Source organism: Scyliorhinus torazame, chromosome 17 (assembly GCF_047496885.1).
Source record: "Scyliorhinus torazame isolate Kashiwa2021f chromosome 17, sScyTor2.1, whole genome shotgun sequence".
Taxonomy (NCBI): domain Eukaryota; kingdom Metazoa; phylum Chordata; class Chondrichthyes; order Carcharhiniformes; family Scyliorhinidae; genus Scyliorhinus; species Scyliorhinus torazame.
In genome coordinates, this window is record NC_092723.1 from 182,962,400 (window position 1) to 182,978,718 (window position 16,319).

At 48.3% G+C, this 16,319-nt stretch overlaps 1 protein-coding gene across 1 annotated transcript in view; it reads right to left on the reverse strand.

The window, feature by feature from the left end:
• Positions 1-13,254: 13,254 nt before the first annotated feature.
• The window catches only part of shisa9a (shisa family member 9a), a 339,858-nt gene continuing 336,793 nt past the window's right edge, over positions 13,255-16,319 (reverse strand). Inside the window, exon 4 of the mRNA XM_072481802.1 lies at positions 13,255-15,367. Coding sequence (XP_072337903.1) covers positions 14,997-15,367 — 371 coding nt within the window. The 3' untranslated portion in view covers positions 13,255-14,996. The remainder of the gene's footprint in view (positions 15,368-16,319) is intronic.

Below are 16,319 nucleotides of genomic sequence, written 5' to 3' on the forward strand. Positions count from 1 at the left end.
ATTTGTTCCCCTGACCTGGTGAGCCAGTTCCAACGCTACCTATAGGCCTTTTAGTGTTAGAGATAGTCTAGTAAGTAGAGTTTTATGCATGAGTAGTGATTGACTGTGTATAATAAATGTGTTTTGATTTGAATCTTACTAATTGGTGTGTCGGGTTATTGATCAGTACTTGAACTTGAACCTCGTGGCGGTATCATAAAGATACCTGGCGACGCTAGAGCAAAGGTTATAGAAACAGAGCAAATTAAGTAAAGACACAACGAGCAACAAATTAAGAGCCAACCAAAGTTAGCAACAGTAACATGGATAGACGATTGTCTGGCTCGCAAAAAACAGAGAGAATGCAGAAATGGGTATTTTTCTGATTGACAGGATGTGACATGTGGAGTCCCACAGGGGTCTGTGCTGGAGCGTCACCTTCTTACAATTGGGCTATTGCACAGTCAATTCCCGCCCCACTTGACCCAGAGCCAAAACACAACTGAATTTAATAAATAATTCTTGGAAAAACACCCAAAGTCCTGCCCAATAACTACAGTCACCAGGTTTGTAAATTGGAACATAAATAATTTTATTAATAACAATAAACATGCAGCAAATACAACAGGTTCTAATTCCTAACCCCCTTCCCCACTTAAACTCACCTCACCCTCTACACGCACACACGACAGACAAGCACAGAGGGAAAAAGAGGGGTGAAAAAAATGGTAAAAGTAAAAAGGAGTTACACATGGGTGTTTCACAGGGTTGTTTTCTAGCACACCTTCCTTCAGTTTGAGGTTTCTGTTTCCAGTCTGTAATGATTTTCACTGTAGATTCATTCAGGTCTCTGCAGTTTCAGAAATAAAGCAGCTTTTCTGGAGAAAACGCGAGGGAGACGGAGCGAGCAGGTCCTTTTCTCTGAATGTCCAGAACTCCAACTGTCCTTCCTTGGTTCTCTGAAAAAAATCATCCCACTCAGACAATATCCAATCACCACCTGTTACCGTGCAGAATACAGCCTTTTGGCCAATTCATTGGCTACCAGCCAACCAATCGAACCGAGATCCGCCGATCTCTTTTCAGTTCCTCACTTCCTGTGCCCGACTTAAAGATACATGCCCATTAAAAATCCATGGATCAAAATGATAACATCAAAAATAAAGAAATGGGAAGTAAGGAAATCAACCAAAGGACCCTTATACTATCAATTATTTAGATGAGGGGAGTGAAGACATGATAGCTAAATTGGCAGATGGCACAAAGATAGATAGAAACATACATTGTGAAGGTGACATAAGGGGGTAGATTCTCCGTTTCAGAGACTGCGGGCAGGATTCTCCGCTGCCTGATGCCGATATCGTAATCGGCAATTGGGCGGGGAATTCCGTTTGACGACCGAATTGAGGGCGGTGCCTGTTTTAAGCAGGTTGCGCATGCTTCGCCCCCGCCAAAACGGCGTCATCACGGTGCGGGCCGCAGGCCGTTGGGACGGCTTCAGGAGGTCACCTGAGGCCCCTCCCCCGATGCTCCACCCCCGATGGGCTGAGTTCATGGTGGCGTGGGGAACATGTGGTCCCAACTGTGCAGGAACCCAGCGTGGCAGCTTGCAGACTGTGTCCAGCGCCGAAACAGTCAGGCGGGAGCCGTGCTGCTGGCCAGGGGGGCTTCAGCGAGGGCTGAGAGGACTGGTGGGGGATGGCCCAGGGGTGTGAAGTGGGTGTCCGTCCAGGGAGGGACTATCTGGCAGATCGGGCCATGTTGTACGGCGCAGCCTCTGCAGATCATCGCCGTGCGCATGCACAGCCACGGACCCGGTAAGTCTCCAGCCATTTATTTCATGTAGGCCAGGCGTTTTACGAGCGCGGCTCCTAGCCCCTCACCGGTTGGAGGATCGGTGCTGGGGCAGCGCCGAATTCTCCCACCTGAAATGCCACGGATCAGCCAGACATTGCCTCAAAATCGGAGAATTTAGCCCGATGTTCACCCGCCGGAGGAGAATTGCACCTGTTTTATGATCCTAAAGCGTGTGATGCAATGCACTTACCTCTCTTTGATGTGGTCAATGTTTGTAAACGTTGGGTTTTACCACTGATCGATAAAGGGACATGAGTGAATCTAGCTGCAGCTGGTCTGTGGAAGCTGCGAATCACAGATCACTACTGGAAAGTTATGAATGACTTGCAGCTAATGGATCTGCGGAGTTGAAACACACGTCACAGCTGTTCTCCTTCGAGGAATGGACACGGAGAGCTTCCAGATGTTACAGCTGTAATTGCTTTCACTGCCCCTGTCTGGACTGCCCTCTAGTGTCCAGATAGGCATATCTTTTCTGGAGGGGGAAGTATCCCTTTAGTCAGGGCGCCCTGTGGGGGGTCCCTTTAGTTATGGGGTCCCTTTAGTGAGGGTTCCCTTGGGGGTCTCCCTATTACAGGGGACCCTGGAGGGGTCACCCTATTAACGGGGTCTCTGGGGGGGGGGGGGGGAGTCTCATATTAAGGGGTTCCTGGGTGGCGTGGTAAGGGGGGTCTGATAGAGGAGTGGGTGGGCAGGTAGTGCATTGTGGGGGGGAGGGTGCCCCTCGAATGGACCCCTGAGGAGATACCCCCCTTGACCCACCGCGAAGTCCACCACACCAGTGCCATGCTGGTAGACACAAGTGATCCACGCCCATGTGATTCCCGGACCCGGGAACCAGAGAATCATGGACGGCAGGAGCATAGTGTGCCGGGGCCGCTAAATGGATGCAGGTGGGTCAGAAAGAGCCATTTGCATTCTTTTACATCGTCCCGCTGGCATGCGAGCGCGAACCTCGATTCCGGCGGCAGTGGGAGTTGATCCCGATTTCCCGCTGCAACGTGGGCGGCCCGATACCGACCTCGGCAGAGAGAATCCAGCCCGAGGAGTTTGCGGATCGATGTACAGAGGTTGAGTGGGCAAACATCTGGCAGATAGAGCGTTATGTGGGAAAATGTGAAGTTTAAGTGTTACTCAAACAGAGAACAAGTGTGGAATTCTGAGGTGCAGAGGGATCTGGGTATCCTAGTGCATCAGTCACAAAAAGCTAGTCTGTAGGGACAATAATTAATCAAGAAAGCCAAGAGAATGCTATTCATTTTTATGAAATAAATTGAACATGAAAGTAAGGATGTTATGCTTCACTTATACAGGGTATTCGTGAGACCTGGGGCGAGATTCTCCACTCCCGCGCCGGTTGGGAGAATCGCCTGGTCCGACGCCCTCCCGCGATTCTCCTAAGCGGCGGGAACGGCCCCGTCGAGTTCCGCGGGCCGCAGGCCGGAGAATCACCCGAGACACCCAAAATGGCGATTCTCCGGCACCCCCGCTATTCTCAGGTCCGGATGGGCCGAGCGGCCAGGCCAAAACGGCGGGTTCCCCCCAGCGCCGTCCACACCTGGTCGCTGCCGTCGGGAACAGCGCGGGAACACTGGGGGGGGGGGGCGGCCTGCACCGGGGGGGTACCTCAAATGTGGGGTGGCCCGCGATCGGTGCCCACCGATCGTCGGGCCGTCCTCTCTGAAGGAGGACCTCCTTCCTTCCGCGGCCCCGCAAGATCCGTCCGCCATCTTCTTGCGGGGCGGGCTTAGAGAGGACGGCAACCACGCATGCGCGGGTGATGCCAGTTATGCGGCGCCGGCCGCGTCATCTATGCGGCGCCGCCTTTACGCGGTGACAAGGCCTGGCGCGTGTCGATGACACGGCCCCGATCCTGGCCCATTGTCAGGGCCTGAATCGTTCGGGATCGGGGCCGTTTCGCGCCGTCGTGAATCTCGACGGCGTTCACGACGGCGCGGGCACTTCAGCGCGGGAGTGGAGAATCCCGCCCCATATCTTGTGTAGTTCTGATCTCCTTATTCAAGGAAGGATGTAAATGTGTTGGAGCCGGTTCAGAGGAGGTTTACAGGACTGATACTGGAACGAGACGGCTGTTCGCTGAGGAAAGATTGGACAGATTGGGATTGTTTCCACTGGAGTTGGGGAGAGAGAGGGGTGAGTTGACTGAAGTTTATAAGGTCCTGAATGGTCTTGACAAGGTGGATGTGGAAAAGGATGTTTCCTCTTGTGGGTAAGTCCAGATCTAGGGGGCGCTGTTTTAAAATTAGAGGTCAATATTTTCGAACAGAGTTGAGGAGAATCCTTACTCTCAGAGGGCTGCGGAACTCTCTGCCTCAGAAGGTGGCGGAACATAGAACATAGAACATAGAACATAGAAAATACAGCACAGAACAGGCCCTTCGGCCCACGATGTTGTGCCGAACCTTTGTCCTAGATTAATCATAGATTATCATTGAATCTACAGTGCAGAAGGAGGCCATTCGGCCCCCTGAGTCTGCACCAGCTCTTGGAAAGAGCACCCTACCCAAACTCAACACCTCCACCCAACACCAAGGGCAATTTGGACATTAAGGGCAATTTATCATTGGCCAATTCACCTAACCCGCACATCTTTGGACTGTGGGAGGAAACCGGAGCACCCGGAGGAAACCCACGCAGACACGCGGAGAACGTGCAGACTCCGCACAGACAATGACCCAGGCCGAAATCGAACCTGGGACCATGGCGGAGGTGAGGGAATATGAATATTTTACAGGTGGAGGTGGATCTATTCTTGTTAGGCAATAGAGTGGAAGGTTATCCTGAGGAAATGTGAATGTTGAACTCGAAACACAAACAATTCAGCCGTGATCTTATTGAATTGCAGAGCAGGTTCGAAGGGCTGAATGGCCTACCTCCCCGATATTGTATGTTCATATTTAACGGCTCACAAGGGCAATGAGGGATCGGCAACAAATGCTGGCCTTGTAACATTGATTTACATTTGGAGACTTTGGACAGATGTGCTCAGCTGAACAATTACCCAGCTTGGAATAGACCTGGTCTAACTGCCGTTAATCATGGAAACATAGAAACGCGACAGTGCCGAGGGAGGGTCTGCATTCACTCTCTGAAAGAGCACTCCAGCCAAGTCCACTCCCCCACCGTATCCCAATAACCCCTTCAACTAAAGAACAATTTTTCCTCATGGCCAGTCCACCTAACCCGCACATCTTTGGACTGTGGGAGGAAACCGGAGCACCCGGAGGAAACCCACGCACACACGGGGAGAAAACACAGACAGTAACCCCAGGCCAGAATTGAACCCGGGATCCTGGAGCTGTGAGTCAGCAGTGCTAACCAATGTGCCACCGTGCTGCCCCTCTAGAACAAAACCACAATCACTGGCATAGCCCCCCCCTCCCCCACCTACCACATCGATGGTTCAACAACACCCCAGAACTGACTACAACTTCTCTCGCCCAACTGTGACCTCATAAACCTGCCACCCTGATAAACTGTCACCTCACACACCTACCACCTCACACACCTACCACCTCAAACGCCTGTAACTCGTACACCTACCACCTCACACACCTGCCATCACACACCTGCCCCTCACACACCTACCACCTCAAACACTGTAACCTCACACACCTGTCATAAGAACATAAGAACTAGGAGCAGGAGTAGGCCATCTGGCCCCCTCGAGCCTGCTCCACCATTCAATGAGATCATGGCTGATCTTTTGTGGACTCAGCTCCACTTTCCGGCCCGAACACCCCGGTCATCACACACCTGTAACCTCACACACCTGCCCCTCACACAACCTGTAACTCGTACACCTACCACCTCACACACCTGTCATCCCACACCTGTAACCTCACACACCTGCCCCTCACACACCTGCAACTCATACACCTACCACCTCAAACACCAACCACCTCACACAGCTGCCCTTCACACACCTACCACCTCAAACACCGTAACCTCACACACCTGTCACCTCAAATACCTGCCACCACACACACCTGTAACTCGTACACCTACCACCTCAGACACCTGCCACCTCACACATCGTAACCTCACACACCTGCCCCTCACACACTGTAACCTCACACACCTGTCACCTCAAACACCTGCCCCTCAAACACCTGCCACCACACACACCTGTAACTCATACACCTACCACCTCACACACCTGACACCACACATCGTAACCTCACACACCTGTAACGTCACACACTGTAACCTCACACACTGTAACCTCACACACCTGCCCCTCACACACCTGCCCCTCACACACCTGTAACCTCACACACCTGCCCCTCACACACCTGCCCCTCACACACCGTAACCTCACACACTGTAACCTCACACACCTGCCCCTCACACACCTGTAACCTCACACACCTGCCCCTCACACACCTGCCCCTCACACACCTGTAACCTCACACACCTGCCCCTCACACACCTGCCCCTCACACACCTGTAACCTCACACACCTGCCCCTCACACACCTGCCCCTCACACACTGTAACCTCACACACCTGCCCCTCACACACCTGTAACCTCACACACCTGCCCCTCACACACCTGCCCCTCACACACCTGTAACCTCACACACCTGCCCCTCACACACCTGCCCCTCACACACCTGTAACCTCACACACCTGCCCCTCACACACCTGCCCCTCACACGCCGCCGTAAAGCTCCGCCATGGCCGGCGGCGAGAAGAAACCCCCTGCGCATGCGCAGGAAATACGCCAGCGGTTCTGCGCATGCGCCAAGTCGCGCCGGCTGGCGGAGGCCCTTAGGCGCCGGTTGGCGTGGCGCCAACCACTCCAGCGCCGGCCTAGCCCCGAAGGTGCGGAGGACTCCACACCTTCCGGACGGCCCGACGCCGGAGTGGTTCACGCCGCTCCTCGGCCCCGGTACGGCCCGCCCCGCCGGGTAGGGGAGAATCCCGGTCAAGGTTTCAGGAATGCCATCAATAAGCAAAGACTGAAAGGTAAGTTCATAAAGGTCCTAGAGATGCAGTGAGCCACTGAATAACATTTAAAATTAGGCTTCACATTGGTCTGGGGTTTACTACCCAAAGCTGAAGCAATGTGAGGTTTTCTATGTGAGGAGTGTTTCCCAGCAGCCACTTTGTTGGCCTATGGTGAGGGAGGTCAGTTGCCTCAAACATGTGCGGAGCAACGTAGGCAGTGTTCTCACCATCCGGCATTCCCTGTGAGATATTGGAAAGTGGAAAATGACAGGTTCTACCACTGGAAGTCTGAGATTCCGTGCTGTGAACACTGCTGTTCCTCGAGGTCATTACAAGGCAGTAATATAATCCTCAGGGGCACATATTGGTTTTCTCACAATGAATTGGGTGAATTTTATAAGTAAGGTATTTACTTCCTCAATCTACCCAATACAAACCATTCTTACAGATCCATATCTCTTGTGCAACTAATTGAGTATTGATTCGCCCCACACAAAAGAAAATGTTCCCTGGCCAAAGTGAGCAAATAAATCTCAATCCAGACTTTAAATAGTTGTATAAGTTTTATTGCCAAGTAAGAAATTTTGAATTTTAATTCAATAAATACATTGCAAGGTTTCTTTACAAACATAATTTTAACATTGAGTAGAAACAGAAATCTTTGAACCAAGACAACAGGTGACATCATAAGTTATGTTTTTTTGCAAGCCCATTAATTAACAGCAGTGCACAAGACAATACACATACCAAAATAATTCCGCGGATTCACTAAAGTTATTTCAGAACTGTGGATGACGTCAGGTATCTGTTACTGTCATAAATAAATCCCTCAGACTCTTTCAGTTGATAGAGGATCACACAGGTTAAGATGTTGCCCAACAATGTTACAAAGGGAATCGAGAACCCTCCTGAATGGGAATAGTTTGCACTCGCCCACTCACCGTGTGACAGGGTTGAATAGCTGCTGAATATTGCAGCATTTCAGCTGCATTTCAGTCACAAATTAAAACAAAAAATAAAGCCACAAAGTACAGTGTGTATAAAGATCTAAACGATCTGGCCTGTGGTTTCACACACTTCACTAATGCCTCATGTTTGTTGATTTGTGTTCAGAATGATTTGACCAAGACAGTCATTTGCCTCTGGAGAGATCGGCATCAGGAAATGTGCAGACTTAGATAGCGCCAAAGGAAACAGGATTTAAGGGCCGAACACAGGTTTGATTTAAACCCGCGCTCAGCTCCCCTTTCATTAGATGAACTCGAAAGCTAGTCTTTCGAACCCAGCCTATGAGCAGAGTGCAGAACATCACTTCACGTTCGTGGGGAAATAAACAATGATATGTCTCAATTTGCAGTAGATTTTTCTCTCTGTTATTCTACGTTCAGCTCAGTCTTGATTTGACGATTCCAAGGTGAAGGCCGAGATCAATTCTTGGAGAACCCTCTCATCTGCTCCCATGTTCTTAATCCTTCTGGTTGCTTATCGTTGGCACATTCACGGTTGTAAAATTGATCTAAGACGGGCAAGTCATCAACTAAGACCATCATAGTTCTCCCTCTTTAAAAAAAAACCAATGAGAAACCTACCATCGCGCATCAGGACTCGGGAGCTACATACAAAATCCCAACTTCTCTCATTCCCATTAGCATGGATGTTGATAGCAGTTCACAGCCTGGTGCACACAAGGTTACCTCCTGAGTGCTGTGTAATGCTGTAAATACATGGTGCTGAGTTAGCAGCACCGTGCTGAAGCAGAGGGCGTTCTCTCACCCTATTGGTAATCCTGAGGCTATTTTCACCCACCCCCACACTCTGCATTTCAAAAGTTGATTTTTAAAGATTTTCCTAAATTCTTTACATACAAATACCCTCCTGGGTTCTATCGAACTGGAAAGAGAATCATTTTGCTTTCATCACAATAGAACAAGTTGCTTTGGGTTCTGCTTAGAAGAATCTTTGGCTAAGATAATTTGAGTTTTGCTCAGCATTTTGTCCTATTCAGAATCCGTCGTCGCTTTTCTCCTTTCTGACAATAATGATCTTGCCGCAGAATTAAGCTGCCGGGCCCTGGCTTCACCAGACAGAAGGGGACTTTGACCATTGTATATCCCATTGGATAGAACTATCTCACTGTGCCAACTTCCACTCTGCCAAGCTAAAGAAAGCACAGCTGCCTCTCCTTGAGGTTACTGTGGAAGTCCCGAAAGAGTGAGCTGCCCCTCCACCTCCCCCAAACCATACCCCCTCCCTTCCTGAGGGTGCTGCTTTACCCCGGATAGAACAGTGCTCAGTGACCAGCGGCGGGAGCTCTGTAATGACCAAAATGAGAAATTACAGTCTGTTTCACCAGTGACTGAGATTAACCATTAAGTGTGTGAACCCAGGGCCTGACTCGGTAACATCACAAAACTAGCCATTGAGCAGGTTTTCCTGATACCTCAGGATGTCTCAGCTCTTGAACTGAACTGAATAACAATGCCAATTGCCAATGAAGGCCTTGCTAGGTAATATCTCAGTATCCCCCTCTCATGCTTCACTGAAGCCAGAATAACCTTTGCTAATAGTCACCCCAACATAAGGATGTGTGCGGAAATATTTTTTTAAAATAGTTTCATTAAGTCTTAAAAAGCCAGAAGGTTTCCTAAAAGCAACCAAGTGCTAACTACAGTTGAATACGAGACAGTGGTTTAAAGACATTAGCACACCGGATGGGTAGGTTAGTGTTGGGAGTGCTCTACATAGATGCCTTCACTTCCAGCTGACACCAGTGCATTGCATAGGGACCGCAAACAGCCAGGCCTGGACTAGCTACATTCTGGATCAATGGACCTGCTTCTGTGAGAGATGGACGTGCAATTTCAAGGGAACTTACAGAAAACAAAAGATTTGCACAAATGCACAGCAGGTTTTCCTCAATATTTTATGTACAAAGCAGGGGAAATCACTCCGCAAAGCTGTGTTACATCGAGTGTATTGTATAAAGTATCCAGCAATATCACAATGTTAACACCCACATTAGACTTATATTCAACGCAAAGCAGGTGTGTGGAAATGTCGATGAAGCTTGAATAACACCAATTACTGGGCAACAGGTACTAGGGTTGTTCTGTCACAACAGATGGCGGGATCCTGCTCCTTAAGTATTCAATGTCTTCGGAGTCTATGTACAGTACACAAAATGAAATTCTTATACACCGAACCAAATTGTGCCTTTGCAGCGTTAAAGAGACTGCTAACCTTTACATTTTTGTGTCTTCCAGTCTGGGCCTGCCACTTCTTGGCGTGGCAGCACAGTCCCCTGGACAGGTTTTGCATTTGCAGCGAAGACAGCAAAGCAAACAGATATTTCCCCAGCTGCTGCTTAACTATCACTTGGTAGTTATTCAATCGATGAGACCCGGAATGCACAGAGGTGGGGCTATGCTGGTACCTGGTCAGTCAATGGGAACTGGGAACAAAAGTGAAAGGCCAGCAGTGTCCAAACATCTGGAACAGCTGAGCAATTTGCTCAATGACAATTAAACATGATGCTGAACGGGCGTTCACCTCCTTCCATCATTCATTAGATCATAATAAATAATAAATACATTATAATAAACATTGTCTCCGCTATTACATTATTTACAAGCCCTTTGCAACAGCTTCAAAGGAGAATCACTGAGGACTTTGCTCCAGCTCGTATACTTCAACCTGCAGCGTGCAGATACCAGCTCCGAGGGCGCCTCCTGTTGACAAGGCACAAACTGTGCAGCAACACATCTCCACATTCATAATCAGGGTCACTGAACATTCTTCCAGTCGAGTGAGATAGATTCTTCATTGACAAGGATATTGGGGGAGGTAAGAAAGTAGAGCTGAGGGTCACAAGCACATCAGCCATGACCTAATCATAGAATCCCTCCAGTGGAGAAGGCCATTCGGCCCATCGAGTCTGCACCGACCCTCTGAAAGAGCACGCCACCAAGGCCCACTCCCTCGCCCAATCCCCGTAACTCCGCCTAACCTTTGAACACTAAGGGGCAATTTAGTAATTTATCAAATGACAGTGCATACTCGAGGGGCTAAGTGCCCGACTCTCGCTCCTCACTCATATGTTTGTATGTTCGGATGCTCATATGTATATTCATATGTCGGGCCATTTGTGTCAACGTTGGTACAGCTATGGTTAATACTGGCTGGCTAAGCAGAAGCTGCAGCCATTAATTACACTCTAACAGAGAAGTCAAATGGTGTCATTGATGTTCTCAGTCTAGTCAGATGTAAATCGCAGCCCTCTTTTTTAAAAAACTTGATTTGTGGCCACCTCTGGCCAGGCCAACATTTATTGCCTAATCCTAGTTGCCCTTCAGAAGGTGGTGGTGAGCTGCCTTCTTGAACCGCTGCAGTCCCGGAGGCGTAGGTACACCCACTGTGCTGTTAGTGAGGGAGTTCCAGGATGTTGCCCCAGCGACAGTGAAGGAACGGCCGATATATTTCCAAGTCAGGATGGTGAGTGACTCAGAGGGGAACCTTCAGGTGGTGGGGTTCCCAGGTATCTGCTGCTCTTGTCCTTCTAGAGGGTAAGAGGTCGTGGGTTTGGAAGGTTCAGTCTCAGGAACCTTGGTGAGTTCCTGCAGTGCATCTTGTAGATGGTACACACGGCTGCCACTGTTCGTCGGTGGTGGAGGAATTGAATGTTTGTAGATGGGGTGCCAATCAAGCGGGGCTGCTTTGTCCTGGATGGTGTTGAGCTTCTTGTGTGTTGTTGGAGCTGCGCTCATCCAGGCAAGGGGAGAATATTCCATTACACTCCTGATTTGTGCATTGTAGATGGTGGACAGGCTGTGTGTGTGTGTGTGTGTGTGTGTGTGTGTGTGTGTTGGGGGAGGGGGGAGGGTGTCAGGAGGTGAGCTAGTCACCACAGGATTCCCAGCCTATGAACTGCCCTGGTAATCACAGTATTTATATGGCTAGTCCAATTCAGTTTCTGATCAATGGTAACCCCCCCTCAGGATGATCAATTGTCAAGATCCTTGACAGTTAAGTGGGTTGTCACATTAAAATGGCCCCTAAAACAAACAAAGGATTATACAGAAACAGAAAAAGCAAAGAAGGAAAGCAAAAGGCTATCGAAGAAAATAAGGTGAATCTGTTGTATGGTAAGAAAATGAGAGAAATATCATTGAACCCGTCAATTCTATGAAAATAATCTCAGAACAAAGTAAAACCCTGTCTAATGCGGTAGCAGGTTTGAATATTACCTGTTTTCTGAACATCATTTTATTACAATGAATGAGAACATGCACATCACTAACGTACAGTAGCTGAGGGCATTGGACACTATTTATTGCTGGGATGATAGTGTTTTCCTGTGAGCGATGGAGTGGAATGTGTCTATAACACAAGCTGGTTTGGAGTTTGGAAGAATAAGGAGTGATCTCGTTGAAATTGTGAAAGGGGTGAACGGAATGGATGCTGGGAGGATGTTCCCATCAACTGAAATTCAGAAGCAGAATAATAAAAGCAAACTATTCAGAATGCTGGAAATTTGAAATCAAAACAGAAAATGCAGGAAAAACTCAGCTGGAACTTCCAGGAAGAATCATGTTGGGCTCAAAACGTTGGGCGGGATTTATCAGCTGTTCACGCTGTCAGGATATCCCGGTCCCACGCCTGCGTACGGGTTTCCCAACGGCAAGCGGTGGTGTCACCAGGAAATCCCCTTGACACCGACGGGGTCGGTAGATCCCACTTCAGGGTTGAGATGAGAAAGGATGTCTCCAATCAGGTTATGAAGCTTCGGAATTCTCTAGCCCAGAGGGTTGTGTACGATACGCTGCCCAGGCAGTTCATGGCCGAGATCGATAGATTTTGAACTTTCGGGGAATCAAGGGGTCCGACTATCAGTCAGGAAGGTGGAGTTGAGATCACAGATCAGCTATAATCTTATTGAATTTCAGTGCAGGTTTGAGGGACTGTAGGGTCCACGCCTGTTCCTGTTCCTCTCACAGTAACAGCATTAGTACAGCGACCGTGTGCAGCTCAGCTTGGTTACATGCTGCATTCTTTAGATAACTTTGTCCTCCAAGTACTTGCTCATGTTTGAAACCTCCATGTGTACAGGAAGGACTGTCTTATGCGCTGGGAGGCAATTATCAAATGGCCTCCCCCTACTCTGTCCCTTCCCACTTTTTATTTTGGAACAATAAACTTGGGTTGTGGACATGACTGGCACAATCAACGCTTGCTGCCTACCCGTAACTGCCCGGCAAAGGTCGCCTCACTGTTTTGATAGACCAAAGTGGTTCTGCCAGGCGGTTAAGTGTCTCCCACGTTGGCTGGTCCATTCCTCATTGCTGCCTGCCACTCACAAACATGTGCCCCGATCTCCCCCTGCCCTGCCCAAGAACTCTGGACCCATTACACACACCGTTTGCCCCCCCCACCCACCCACCCAGGGACGCTGAACCCATTACATGCCAATCGTCCCCCTAGCGAGCCAGTGATATGTTAAAGTGAAGCGCAAACCTGGACGTGGTGTGGGGCATTCCAATTGCCAGTCTGGATGGGTGCAGTACCCATGTTGTGCCACGTTGACACTCATGCTGAAATTCTCAGCTGATTGATGAGAGACCTGTTTCCGAGAGAGGGAGGCAGCACCAGTAAATCTCCCGCGCCCGCTGGCTACTGAAATCGCCCCCTGCATCAACCAACAAAAGACACTTTGCTGACTGTTTTGGTGCAGCTTCACCGACAGGGCACAGCAGCCTATCCAAACTGGGAAATAGAAACGCTGCTGCCACATTTGCCATCCAGTGTCTCGAGGCTGGAATGAAGCTCTGCTCCCTAACCTTTCAACTGAGGCAGCAGAATGCAGCAGATGCATTAAAAGGGGGATTACATTCCGTCGTGAGATGCTAAAGCCAAGAATATGTGTTACATATGCACAGTGGTACATCGAAAAATGAATTAAAATGTTTTTTTTGCTGCTATTAAAAACCTGTAGTCTAAAGGTCATTCCATAGGGCCAATGAATATAACTGGTTATGTGGGTAATAAAATACAAAAGACGTATATACTTCATACATAATGGCAATTTAAAATGTCATGCTGAGATTTGATGATAAATAAGCCTAACTCATCGGAGAACAGATTCCTGAACTGTACACTCTGCTGTCAGAGCCCCATCTTCTGTAATTGTAACATCCAGTCAGCAATTGGACACAGGAAATCCTGTTCAACCGAGAATACGTGAGGTGCAAAGCAGAAACAAGTTATTCCCAACACTGAAGATTATCATTAGCTGCTTGTGGAGACCAAATGTGCAATCAGTATTAGAAAAAATGCATTTGCTTCCTTTATACTCAATACAAAAATTGGCGGTAGGAGTCAAACATAGTTTCTGATTCCTTTCAGATAAAATGCAGTGAATGTTTATTTCTTTTCCCTCTTTATTTTCTGATTTTCACCCTCAAGATCTTCTGAGAGAGGCCATAGCATCAATTAATTGTGAGGAAAAGTCCAACGAGATCTACTTCACCGATATGGGGATGGTGCCAACTATTGCGTCCCATCTTGTTGGCCTAGCTTGACCATTTTCCTGTCGCAGAATACAGAACGCAAGAGCAACAGAGATTGGAAGAGAGATGGAGAGAATGCGGGATTGCCAACCACTCTGTAAGCGAACAGCATTGTTATCCATAGCGAAGGCACAATCTACGTTTACCCAGCCTCCCCGTAGTGAGATGAAGGGTGGCCAAGTACCAGCAAGCTTGCCAAATAACTCCCCGTTTAAGGTCTGCTTTATCCACACGCTCCCTTTGCCAAATGTGTTGAGGAAGTTATAAAGCTACGGAAACCATGCTCCCCTCTGTGTATAACCATTCACACAAGTGGCTCCTTGTCTCAATACCCTTCAATGACTGCAAACCCAGTTGTGTTCCTGCAAAGTGAAATATCGAACATCTGTTTCTAAAGAAAATCATAATTTTTTTGTTTTTTTTAGTGTTTTTTTTTTGAAACATGAACACAAAATCCATCATTATTAAACCTTCATGTGTATTGCTCATTATTCAGACTTTAGTTCCATAGCCCAGTTGCATTAGCCAACAATGCAAATCCATTTCAAAATGGTTCAGTTCTCAGTCAGGTGGTTCTTGGAATGACTGATTCCTTTCTTTTTAGAAAATAAACTGATGAACATCATCACACTGTCACTTCTGTTTTGCTGTTGGTTACAAAGTATGGCTGCTGTGCCATGTAAAGCTGCGGCTGGGCACTGGCTTTCTCAGCCAGGGGACCCACTGTGCAGGGCCTCTTGTTAGCATAGGCCTGCCGTCGGACTGCTGTGTCGTTTGTGTCCCAGGTTTTGTAGTCTGCATCGAAGACCAACGGATGTGTGTGCATCTTGGTCATTTTGTTCCTCTGCCCAGTGAGCTTGGGGTAGGTGGCTGAGCTGTGAGCGAGGCCCTCGTGGTCCAGCGACATCTGGACTGGATGCAGTGGGAGGGTCCCTTTCGCTGCTAGCTCAGCAAAGTGCTGACGCTTGGAAAAGAAGTCGTCATTTGCCTTATCCGCTGGGAAAAATGAAGAAAAGGAGAAATAAGAATTGGTCACACATTCTAGAAAACTACATTTGAATTCACTCATCATTACGGTTCTGAAACAGAATATAATTTCACTCAATCTTATTGACAACGGTTTCCATTTATATCCGTAACTCAGTAAAATGTTTCGCAGGCGCGTTATGAGACAAAATTTGATACCAAACCACATGAACAGATATTAATGTAAACAGCCAAAATCTTGGTGGAAGGAGAGACTCGAGGAGAGGCAGGTAGAGAGTTAGAGGAGCTGGTTTGAACTCAGTGAATGCGCTTTGAGCGAGTTCAAATCAGGCCTCCAAAGTTGGAGAGGTTTAGGGACGGAATTCCAGGGCTTAGACCTTTGAACATCTGGAGGGTTGGCTGCTGGTGGTGGAGCACTCTGGCCATCAGCGATGCGCAGAAGGCCAGAGTGAGAAGAGTGCAACATCTGGGAGAGATGTAGGGTTGGAGGATGTTATGGAGAAGGGAGGGGCAAGGATGGTTTGGAAACCAAGGATGGGAATTCTGAAATCAAGGAATCAATGTAGATTAATGAGATCAGGGGTGATGCGTTGATGGGACTTTGATGCTAGTTAGGATACAGGTATTTTGGAGGGATCAACTTTACAGAGGCTAGTGGACTGGTCAGGAGCAAAGCAGCGTAGTTGATTTCAACAAGCAACAGTGTCAATCAGCTCTAACATATCATGGAGGGATATAAGGTTAGTATTTTCATTGAACTTGATTGCCATTTTATACCAGCCTGTTCCAGTTAATAGAATCATTCACCTTTGCCCAAATAAAGTGCATGATCCCATTTCCATTGTGAAACCTGCTCACTATGTGACACCCTGTGTCACCATTGACACCATTGCTCAGCTTCTAAAATAAATACCCACTTGCCTCTGCCACAGCGGCAAAACATACAGGGGAAGAATTCCAA